The 12,159-nt window shown below is 44.7% G+C and overlaps 1 protein-coding gene across 5 annotated transcripts in view; it reads right to left on the bottom strand.

Annotated features, from left to right (window-relative positions):
• CARD11 (caspase recruitment domain family member 11) overlaps positions 1 to 12,159 on the bottom strand; it is a 163,007-nt gene that overhangs the window by 83,030 nt on the left and 67,818 nt on the right. For 4 of the 5 annotated variants that reach the window (XM_033914550.1, XM_033914549.1, XM_033914546.1 and 1 more), the window contains 2 exons: positions 6,517 to 6,842; positions 4,055 to 4,234 (listed from right to left, as the gene is read on the bottom strand). In XM_033914550.1, the coding sequence (XP_033770441.1) occupies positions 4,055 to 4,234; positions 6,517 to 6,842 (506 nt within the window). The remainder of the gene's footprint in view (positions 1 to 4,054; positions 4,235 to 6,516; positions 6,843 to 12,159) is intronic. The other variant, XM_033914547.1, reaches the window with a different exon arrangement.

Genomic DNA, 12,159 nt, shown 5'->3' with positions numbered 1-12,159 from the left:
TACTCGCGGCGGTCAACAACGTGCTCCTCGCGACCCCGTCGGCTCTCCCTCTGACGTCACATCCTATGCGCGGCACCCAGAAGTGGTATCGGCGGGAGAGTCGATGGGGTCGTGAGGAGCACGTTGTTGACCGCCGCGAGAAAGAATTTCAACCAGAGGCTTATGACCCACTTGAGCAACTGAAAATAGGCAAAGATGGGAAACGTTCCGGGATATTGAGGGAGCTCAGAGAGGTCCCAAAAGGTCCTTTTATAGATTTTTAAAAATAAATCTTTGGAAATGCAAGAAGGATTGGAGATGAGCGGATGTGGTCCCTCTTCACAAAAACGGGGGCAGAGAAGCTGTGAGAAATTACAGCCGGTAAATCTTTCTTCAGTGACTGAAAAACTACGGAGACATTCCCAAAGGAAATAATATTGAACTTCCTAGAATTCAGTGGATTACAAGATCCAAGACAACCTGGTTTTACCAAAGGAAAATCACATCAAATTAATCTGATTGATTTTTTTGACTGGGTGACCAGAGATAGAGAACATGCGCTAGATGTAGTCTACTTGGATTTCAGCAAAGCCTTCGATAAGGTTCCTCACGGGAAGCTCTTGAATAAGTCGAGTAGTATGAGGTTTGGTTTATTGATTATTAAAATTTGCTAGTTTTGCCTTTCTCACTGTAGCGAGCCAAGCAAAGTACAAATAGGCCCTGTTTCGAGCGCTGCCTCCTGCTGATCAGCTGCCGCTTCGGGTAAGCAGGGAAGGGGATTTGTGGCTCAGGACCGCCACCTGCTTCTGCTGCTTCAGGGAGGGAGGGAGGGTTTTTTTTTGCGTAGGGTTACCAAACGTCTGGATTTGCCCCGGACGGCTTTTCAAAACCCGGCACTTTGTCCAGGTTTTGAAAAGCTTCCCAACATAATCGCGTCAGGAAGGGGCATCCGCGCATGGGTGGATGATGTTTGGGGGTGGGGCTGGGGGGCAGGACAGAGGCGGAATTGGGTGGTCCTGGGGGCGTGGCCATAGATCCGGATTTTCAGAAGGAAAATCTGGTAATTCTAGGTTTGCGGCTCGGGACCACTGCCACGCTGGTGCTTTGGGGGCGGGAGGGAGAGGGGGAATTGAGATCCGGTTAGACAAGGTTTCTAATACAGCACTCTCAAACAACCAGAAAAACAATTATCCGGCATCCACTTTATTTGTTTCTATGGCCTAACTGATAACAACCCCAGATTACAAGATGTTCAGAAAGGAAATAAAAACTATACTCTTCAAGAAATCCCTGAAAAAGGCTTAATACCACGAGTACCTTCCTTCTTCCCATCTTCTCCCTAACCCACTGATACTACCTGACCCACTCTTGGAAATGACATGTGATCTTACTTTGTAACCCAACAAGAAGAAAAGGGAGGTCCCAACCTAAACTGCAGTAAAAAACCAACCGAGAGCAAACAAAACAAAACTGCAGATCTGTACAAGACGTAGGCAAAATCTATTGTGACAAAATAATTATATGCAAACCCTTTTACCAATCAAGGGACCCGACACGGTCCGTGTTTTGGACAAACCTTCGTCAGGGGTCCATGGTAAAAAAGGGGGATAACAAAAAAAGTCAAAAAAAATTATAGAGTAGCAGCAAAGTATTAGCCACGTCGGTTCATTGCAGTTGGTGAATCTCGACGTGGCTAATACTTTGCTGCCACTCTACAATTTTTTGTGACTTTTTTTGTTATCCCCTTTTTTACCATGGACCCCTGATGAAGGTTTGTCCGAAACATGGACCGTGTCGGGTCCCTTGATTGGTAAAAGGGTTTGCATATAATTATTTTGTCACAATAGATTTTGCCTACGTCTTGTACAGATCTGCAGTTTTGTTTTGTTTGCTCTTAATTTGTAACCCTCCATCTATAACTCTTTTTGGAATCCGCCTTGAACCACGAGGTAATGGCGGAATAGAAATCTCTAATGTAATGTAATGTAATAAGTTTAGTGAGCTACCTGCTTTAGCAGCTCTATTGAATGTCCGTGTCAAACCAAACTGTCCTTTGTAACTTCCCGGGTAACTGACCCACCCTCTTGAAAAGTAGTCCGACCTTGAACTGAATATGTTAAAGCAGAATGGAACACCTGATTACCATAATACAACATGTCCACTCAGTCTGCCAATTTGTGCTATGACAGGCCTCATCTGTGTTTTCCCCCCTTTCCTTTGCCACTAGGATCCCTTTGTGTCTGTTTCATCTAGACTTGAATTCTGCCGTAGGTCTCACAGAACGCATTTATCTTCTTTTTGTGTCTGAATTTTCAAAAGACAGCCTACAGACTTCAAGGAAAGCCATTTCTAAATCTATTTTCTTGGCACATGAAAGACCTGACCATCGATGCTTTGTTTAGGGCCAGGGCTCCTTTGAAGTCACTTTTAGAACACGGAGAGAAAATGTTTTTCAGTATCGACATTGTACAAACTTACTTATTAGGATTTATGTATTGCCTTTTTGAAGAAATTCACCCAAGGTGGTGTGCATGAGAGCAATCTGAACATAGGCAGGAGACAATTTCAGAAGAAAAAATATTCAAACAACAGTAAATTTTATGACATACTGTGCTATTTACAATGTCGACAAAACACACAATAACATTTTTATAGGGGGTGCCTATCATTACCCCTTCCTGGATACCATAACAGAATGCTTTTTTTCTCCTAGGACAAGCAGGATGAGTCAGCCACATATGGTTGTGTGGCTGACTATCCTGCTGTCCACGGAGAACCTACGTTACAGGTAAGTAACTACACTTTCTCCTAGGACAAGCAGGATGAGTCAGCCACACAACTATATGTGGCTGACTATCCTGCTGTCCACGGAGAACCTACGTTACAGGTAAGTAACTACACTTTTTTGTTTGCAGGGACTCAAATTGGAGATTATCTCGGAGAGAGCGAGACCAGAAGGCTTTGAGCATTTGCGCAAATGCTCAAAGCCTAGTCCAGCCTGGCACAGGAAGAAGGAGGATCTCTCTCGCACCGCCCAGCCCAGCCCAGCCCAACCCAATGAGGGAGGTTCTTCGGGCACTGGCACTGGTACATCATGTGCATTGGTGCTGGTGCCGGTGCCCAATCGGGTAAGAGTTGTCTTTGCGGTGCTGGGGGGGATGTAGGATCGCGGGGGATGGGGGGGTGACGCGAGCGGGGGGGAGGATGCCAATTCAGGCAGGGGGAATGCCGGATCAGAATGAAAAAAAAAATTTGTACAACGCGGCCACACATATAACGCGCATGGTTATGCACGGTTTGTAAAATCGTGTATAACGCACGCGTTATATGCGTGAAAATACGGTAGTATAGAAATACTAAAAAAAAAAAAATAAACCTGACTGGTATTCCAGGACCAACTTGGGAAACACTGCTCCAGAGTAATAACAGTGAGATAGAAAATAAGGAAAGAAAGAAAATTATATGGGATGGATGCACGATTATGATCTCAGCAACTGCACTTTTTCCCTTTGTACACTGCTGAATTTTAGGAACACCGGTATTTATTTCTCTCACCTGAATGAGTCCTTGCTGTACAATTTATCACTGAAGTCATCTCTTGCACATCAGAGCAACGTCTAAGTCCTTTCCCTATGCTTACTGTAGATCAGTGTATCGAAAACTGTGTGCCTCCTGCAATTTCAGGTGTGCCACGGCACACTGGGAAGGAGGAGAGATGCCGGCGCTGGCTGACTGCCTACAGGACGTGCTTCTCGCCGCGAGAGGCACGTCCTGTAGACAATTAGCCAGTGCCAGCGACTCTCCTTCTCCCCTGCCCTCTTCCCCGTTGGCACTCCCCCCACCCCCCCACTGGCATCTCAGGGCCCATCTGGAGGGCCTTGGCGCAGACGTCAACGTGATGATGTCACGCGCGTGTGTGATGTCATCATGGCGGACACCGGCGCACTTCCAGGCGCCTCGAGCTGCGGCCACTACCTTTAGTGCGCCGCAGCTCGAGGAAGCTTGCGGGACACTGGGGTAGATCGTGGAGGAACTTTGCCGCTTCAGGCTACCATTGATGCTCTTTTGACCTCACCTGGATGATGGACTGCAGCTCTTGGATTTTGGTCTTCATCATTTCATTCTCTCGCTCCAGTTCCAACATTTGTTCTTTCTTAGGCCGGTTCTCGATATCGTTCTTTAGTTTGAGGGACTGGTTCCGCTCCAGCTTGCATTCTTCCTCCACCTTATTCAGCCAGTGTTTCAGCTGGTCGATCTAGGGACACCCAAGAATGAAGGGAGAGAGAGACACAAATACCCAATCAGCACCTGCGATACAATGCTAATGGCAAACCTCATCACCACCTTGCATTGCTTTAACATAGTACCATAGTAAATGACGGCAGATAAAGGCCTGAACGGTCCATCCAGTCTGCCCATTAAAAATACATGACGAAACCTGGTTTTTCTTGTTACATAGATCTTTTTGGACCCTGGTTAGGTTACAAAAGTTAGACTGTTCTAAATCTAGTAGATGTCATCTAGACATTGAAACACTGGATCATCTGTTGTTCTATTGTCCTTTGATACTCAACTTTTGGAAGTCAATATGAGGACAAATTAATAACGTACTGGAATCATCCATTCCATTGACATACGAGGTAGTTATATGCGGAACTTTGCTAAACTAAACTAAACTAAACCTTAGGTTTATATACCGCATCATCTCCACAATCGTAGAGCTCGGCACGGTTTACAAAAGTTGAGAGAGAAAGGAAACTCCAAAGAGGTTAAAGGGAAAAGTGAGAGGGATATTTGGGGGGCTTAGAAGGCCAAAGAAGGGGTAAGTGTTACAGTTTTGAAAAAAGCCAGATTTTCAGATGTTTGCGGAAGAGTTGGAGGGAGCTCAGGATCCGGAGGGGGGGAGGTAATGTTGTTCCAGAGCTCAGTGAATCTGAAGGGGAGGGAGGTCCCTAGTTTTCCTGCACGGGACATGCCTTTTAATGAAGGAAAGGATAATTTAAGTTTGTGAGTGGATCTGGTGGTATTAAGATTTAAGGAGTTCCAGGAGAGTGGGATGAAGGGAGGAAGGATGCCGTGAAGGATTTTGAAAGTTAGACAGGCGCATTTAAAGTGGACCCTGGCAATAATCGGGAGCCAGTGAAGCTTGGACAGGAGCGGTGATACATGGTCGAATTTACTTTTTGCGAAGATGAGCTTGGCCGCGGCATTTTGGATCCGCTGGAGTCTACGAAGGTTTGCTGCATATTAAGCCCCTTATGGATCGCTATAAATGCCGGCTTTTCTTAATTATGACAGGGATAGCCATGCAAATGGTAACTCACAATCGGAAAAAAATTGTGATCGACTTAATTTTCCTTTTTTGATGGGCGAATTTATGTTTGACCCATAGGTATGAGAAAATGAATGCTGACATGTTAGGGCATTCTAAGATTTTTAACTTAGGGCTCCTTTTACGAAGCCGCGGTAGTGGCTTTAACGCACACGACTTTTAATCACACACTACCCCCGCACTAGCTGAAAAACTACTGCCTGCTCAAGAGGAGGCGGTAGCGGCTAGCGCATCCGGCGATTTAGTGCGCGTTAAACCGCGGCTTCATAAAAGGAGCCCTTAGTTTGGGGTCCATTGACATCTTTTGTAACATTGCTATAGTTCTCTTTATCCTTCTTATTGATGATATAATTTAGACACATCCAGGGGGGGAGGGGTTATATCTTTAGGGTGATTCCTTGTTGGTTGGGTGGGGGTTTATATTATTGCATTGCTACTGAATGAATTTAAGTTCTTAATTGTTATTACTGATATGAATATTGTATTGCACTTTTTGTTAGTTATGGAAAATCAATAAAGATTTATTAAAAAAAAAAAAAAAAACATGATGAAATTAACTTGTCTCTTTGATATGTCTGTGCCATAGACTAAAGTCCACCCGTATTGTACACGTGGAGTGTTCTATTTTCCTAACTTCGAAACAAGAGGTTGAGGACCCATCACAGAACCGATAGACACCTTAGGAAGGCCATTTTATAACACCCTGTTTTCGGTCTCTTTTATGAAGACACATAGGTGCCTAGGTAGGGTTATCAGACATCTGAGAAAACTCAGACAGGTCTTCTTTTTGAAGGACTGACTGGGTGACTGGATGGATTTTTTTAAAAAAAAACAACCCCAACTGTTTGTCCGGGTTCTCGAAGAGCTTGGAGCCACCTCTGGAATTCCTCCAAGCATGCGCAGATGTGACGCATCTGTAGAAATAATAAGTAGTAGCAGTGATGCATCTTCTAACTGGAGATGCAAGATAACAGAATCGCCGTCTCCTTTTTTCATAAACCGGTCTTTTTCAATTTTTTCGTAAAACTTTCAAAACTATTTTGTTTGCTAAATATGTTGGAAACCATCCACAATAACATTTTTCTCAGTTTTGTTTTCCTTTCTATCTTTGTATCGCTTAATTATTGTTAACCGAGTCGAGCACCATTTGTTTGATACCCGGTATACAAAGCTAAGTTTTAGTTTAGTTTAACCCCGTTTCTTACCTCTAACTGCAGGTCTCGGCTCCGCATCACGGCCATGTTCTTTTCCTCGCTCAGCTGCGCGTATCTCATGGCCAGGTTATAGTTATCGTCCTTCACTTTGATCAGCTCATCGTTGTAGTTGTTGCGTTCCTCTTTCATCTTGTTGTACCTCTCTTGGAAGGTGGCCAGTTCCACGCTGATCAGCTTCAATTGCTTTTTCTCGTCTTCCAGCTGGCGTAACTTGGCCAGGTGTTCGCATCTCTGAGTGTCCTTTATCTTCATCTGTTGCTGGAGCTTGATCACCTCGTTCATAAGGAACTGAGTAAGACCCTCATGCCCCTCCTCTACTGAAACAAAGAGACCACTTCATTATCAGCAAAAGGGTTAAAGGCACCAGGGCAGCTCTTACCAATTTTCTGTGGCCATGACCCCATTTGTTTGGTCGCCAGGAGGACATGAGCCCCTGAAGGCTCGGACCAACGATCTCTTTATGCACGTGACCCTCAGACATAGGTTTTGCGATCTTATTTTAGTTGTGACCCACAGTTTGGGAAGCCCTGCTTTAAGACAAATTAGCATGAGGGTTCACACACATTATCCACTATAAAGAGGAACATTGTCAACATGGGCTACCACTTAGATCAGTGGTTCCCAACCCCGTTCTGATGGACCCCCCAGGCCAGTCGGGTTTTCAGGATAGCCCTAATGAATATGCATGGAGCAGATGTGAATGCCTGGCACCTCCATTATATGCAGATCTCTCTCATGCATATTCATTAGGGCTATCCTGAAAACCCGAATGGCCTGGGGGTCCTCCAGGCCGAGATTGGGAACCACTGGCTTAGATGAAGTTGTGTTATTTTAATGCAGGATCCCATTTTATACAATGAGACGCTATGTAGGCGTGACTTAGGCAGGTTGGTGAAGCAGCGTCAACCTCTACTCATTCCGTTTCAGAAAGGAACATTACTTCAGTGCTGGTTATAGCAGGTTGGACAACTTTTCATCTTTAAAGACTGTTTGATAATACTGCCCACTGTGGACCATTGAATTAAAATTCTTATTCGGAAGTATTTCAATGACATTTTGTGAAGTACCACATAGGTCTATGGAGTTTTTTTAGGACCAGCTGATAGGCAGTTTTTTAATTTGGTGGCTCCCAGTTTAGCGGCGCCTCTGTTGTGCCGAGGTCCTTTTTCTTCATAATATTAATGAAGGATATTCAATATGAAAAAAGGAAAAGGCAAGAGACATGTCCTATACAACCAGAGTATAACTTTAATTGTAAATAAAATCTCAAGAAGGAGCCAAGTTTCGGCATCTACGATGCCTTCATCAGGGGACACTAAAAGGTTTAAAATGAACATTAAAAAAACATGTTGTAATGAATACAAAACAGCAAAAAATATTTACAATGAAAGTTATACTCTAGTCGTATAGGACATGGCTCTTGCCTTTGTGGGGTTTTTTTTTTCGGTTTTTGACTATTCTCCACAAGGCAAGAACTCTCTGTTTGTCTGGATATTTAATATGATCATTTCTGGCTATACACAGTGTCGAAAGAAGATTTTGCTTGTTTTCACGGGTAGATTCTTTTTTCCTCTTTTTCGATTTGGCCATTGCTTGCGGTAATATTACCCACCTTAACGGTAGTCCATGTTGATAACTATTCCCTTTAATGTGGCTAGTTCAGGCCTCTTTGTTAGTCAAAGCCTGAGAGGAAATTCTTCTCTGAGTTTCAGCACATTTCAAGGATAGCACACACGTGCAGGTCAACTGCCCCTCACAGGCGAGCAGAGGAATAACCCTGTGGTTAGAGCTGGGGTTACCAGGCATCCGGGAAAACCTAGATATGTCCTCTTTTTAGGGGACTGTCTGGGCGCCCGGATGGCCTTTACAAAACCCAGTAACTGGTCCGGGTTTTTGGAAAGCCCCGACCTCCAGCCGCATCTGGAGGGCTTCTTTGCCTGCGCGTATGAAGTCACAAGCATCCGCGCATACTCAGAGGCCCTCCAGACATGGCCCAGAGGTCGGAGAAGAAAGATGAGGCTTTGTAGCAGCGGGACCAGGGGCGTAATGGGACAGAGCTGGAGGCAGAACCGGGTAGGTCTGGATCTGAAACAAGACGGGTCCAGGGGCAGAATGGGGTGAGGCCATGTATCTGGGTCTCTACGTCAGAAAATCTGCTAACCCTAGTTAAAGGAGCAGGCTGGGAACCAGTGAAGCTAGGCATCACATTCCACTCCTACTCAATGAGATCTTAAGCAAGCCACTTCATCCTTCTCTACCTGAAGTGCATCTTACAGCCTCGCTAATGTGATTTAGGTGTAAACATTTTTCATTGAGGATAAGAAAATGCAGTCAGCCATACAATGGTAAAAGGTGCCTAGACAAAGTGTCAACTAACAAACTAAGAGCTAGATTAACTAACCTGCCCGAATTGTAACAATCGTTTCCAATTCGGGCAGGTCAGACTGATTCACAAAGCAGTCATATTCAAATGGGGTCGATCGGAGGAACGCCCAAGTGAAAGGAGAAGCAGCCTCCTGTCACTTCTGTCAAGGCTCTGCCCAGATCTCTCCTGCCTGCTCGCCCTGACTCTCCTGATCCTGAAGTGCAAGCCCATGGTTTTAAAGCGGGCCTGCACTGCGGGGAATAGCGGCAGAGAGCAGGAGAGTCAGGGCAGGCAGAGAGCAGGAGAGTCTACAGTAGCCCACCCACTAGCCCGACACTACCCCCTCAACCCCCCCCCCCCCCGATCAACCCCGATCGGCCCACCGGCTCCTCCGCCCACCCCTGGTCGAGCAAAGTGGCTGGGCCCGACACATCCCCTCAATATACCTGACAAATCATTGGGAGCAGGAGGGATGCCTGGTCCCTCCTGCTCCTTAGGCCTCCCCGATCCACATCTTCGGGAGCAGGAGGAAGCATACACTCCTCCTGCTCTTGCTGCTCCACCGGCCGCTAAGCCGTAGCGGCCTTAGGCCATGCCCCAGTGCATCATCTGATGCATGGGGAGGGGCCTAAAGCCCTGACTGGCTAAGGCACTTCGGGCTCCTCCCTTGGGAGGGACCTGGGGCACCTCAGCCAATCAGGGACTTCCTTAGGGAGGAGTCTAAGGAAGTCTCTGAGGTGCCTTTGAGAACTTTAAGATCTGCATCACAGCACCTTCTTCATGTCCCATCCCTAAAATTCATTGTAGGGCCTCTTCATTTGCAACTTTAGCCCCTACAATATGGAATTCGTTACCATCATATTTAAGGGTGGAGCAAAATCCAGATAAATTTAAGGGCAACCTTAAAAGCTTCTTATTTAAAGACGCTTATGATTGTGAATCGATCTCTGGCTCCTTTCTCACCACATTCTGTTTTTACTCATATTCAACATCAATATGTAGCTGCCTGGAATGCACTCCTGAGGGAGTTGGTAGAGAGGAAAACGATGACAGAGTTAAAAAAAAAAAAAAAAGTATGGGATGAACACAGAGGGTCTCTAATCAGAAAATAATGGTATATATTGAAGAACTAAGACCAGTATTGGGCAGACTTGCATGGTCTGTGTCCCGTATATGGATGTTCAGTTGAGGATGGGCTGGGATGGTTTAGGTGGGCTGGAGTGAGTTTTGACGGAGACTCCAGTGGATGGAACCTATGCACACTACCGGGCGGAGTTCTGGGTTTCTGGCTTGGAAATATCTAAGAAAAATAACAATTTAAATTCAATTATAGAGTGTATGTTTGGGCAGACTGGATGGACCATTCGGGTCTTTATCTGCCGTCATTTACTACTAATATGATTTCTCCCATTTAAAAATCGTATTTCTCCCCACTTTCCAATTGTTTTCATGTATGTAAAGTTCTTCTTGTTGCATAGGATTTTTTGGACCCCCAGTTCGTTTACAAAAGAGAGACAGTTCTAAGTCTAATAGATGCTGGCATTGTCATTGATAATATAGGGACGTTGGATCATCTTTTGTTCTATTGTCCATTGATACTTAATTTTTGGAAGTCAATTTGGGGACAAATCAATGTTGTCCTTGGGTCATCGATACCAATGACTTATGAAGCCATAATTTGTGGTACTCTATTACATATTAAACCTTCTTTGGATCGACATAAAAGCCGGCTTTTCTTGATAATGACGGGAATAGCCATCCAGATGGTTACACGTAACTGGAAGAGTTTTGATTGACTGAAACACACTTTCTGGTGGGCAAACCTATGTTCCAGTTACAAGTATGAAAAACGAACGCGGAATGTTTGGGATATAGTAACGCATTCAAAATGGCGTGGAGCCCATTGACTGCATTCATTGAGTCACAATAATCATCATGTACCTTTCCTTTTATTTGACTTCCTTACACATCCAGGGTGGGTGGGTGGGGGGGAGGGGAGGGGAATGTATTATTGTTTGCTATACTTAATTATCTATATTATTGAAATTAAATGTGTACTTCATCTTGCATTAGTTATGGGGAGGAGGGTGGGAGAAAATGATTGTTTTTTTAAAATTATTAGTGATTTAAAGTGCGTTCTGTGTGGTGTCTATGTTTAAATTCATTGTTAACATTGGAAAATTAATAAATTAAACAAATAAATAAAAATTGTATTTCTCCCCACTTTCCTGTTGTTTTCATGTAAGTAAAGTTGTGTCTTAATAAGTCCGTTGATTGTTCCCCATTTGATTTTAATTGTCAAACGCCTGAGTATTTATGATTAGCGTTGTATCGAATTCTAATAAAACTTGAAACTTGATGTTAACAGGCCTCCCTCTGCCCATTTTTACAGCAATCTGCTCTAAATCAATGAGGTATTTCTTCTCCTTTACCCATCAGTATAATTTTATTCCTTTCTTTTCTTTATTTAGATGCCTGACTTGAAGATGAAGTTTTGCTCTCGGAAGCCTGTCAAGAACACAAATTATTACTAGTATTTAACTCACACCTTTCCCAGTAGTAACTCAAGGTGACGTTCATTCAGATACACTAGGCAATGGCAGAGTATGGGGCGGTGTGGGGGAGGGGCCTGTCCTGAGCACCGTCTTGATGGGGGCGCCGGCACCTCTCTGTCCCCTCTTCACCACACTTGCGCCCTCCCTCTACCCTGGTACCTCTTTAAATCTGAGCAACTTTTGCGGCCCGATGCTTGCGCCGACCTGGCTTCCCTCTGAAATCACTTCCAGTTCACGGAGCCAGGAAGTGGAGGGGCGCCGGTGAAGATTTACAGAGGTACTGTGGGAGGGAGGGTGCAAGTATAGCATGGGGAGGGGAAGGAGTGTGTGTGTTTGGGGGTACTAGGTATTTTCCTGTCCCTGAAGGGCTTACAATCTAAGGGCTCTTTTAATCAAACCAAGGTAGACTTTTTTGCAAGGTGCTGCCCTAGGTGGCTGCCTGCTTCTGCCTAGTGGCTGGGCCAGTCCTTATCCTCCAGTTTTATCATCTTTTTGCCTAGGTATATAAGAAGTGACTTTCAGCAGGATGGAAACCACGTACAATGAATCTATCAGTAGCATGGAAACTACAACGAGATGTTAAAAGTCTGAAAAAGAATTTGCAAAAGCAATTTGAGATACACCTGCTCAGAGAGAAATGTGGATGAGGTACGTAACTTTCAGATACTGAAAGTGAAGATGAACGTTGGCAAATGGAAAGGTATCTTCTTCCAT

The sequence above is a fragment of the Geotrypetes seraphini genome, chromosome 11, assembly GCF_902459505.1.
Source record: "Geotrypetes seraphini chromosome 11, aGeoSer1.1, whole genome shotgun sequence".
Taxonomy (NCBI): domain Eukaryota; kingdom Metazoa; phylum Chordata; class Amphibia; order Gymnophiona; family Dermophiidae; genus Geotrypetes; species Geotrypetes seraphini.
The sequence above is the reverse complement of the archived record's forward strand: the minus strand, read 5'-3'. Positions and strand labels throughout refer to the sequence as shown.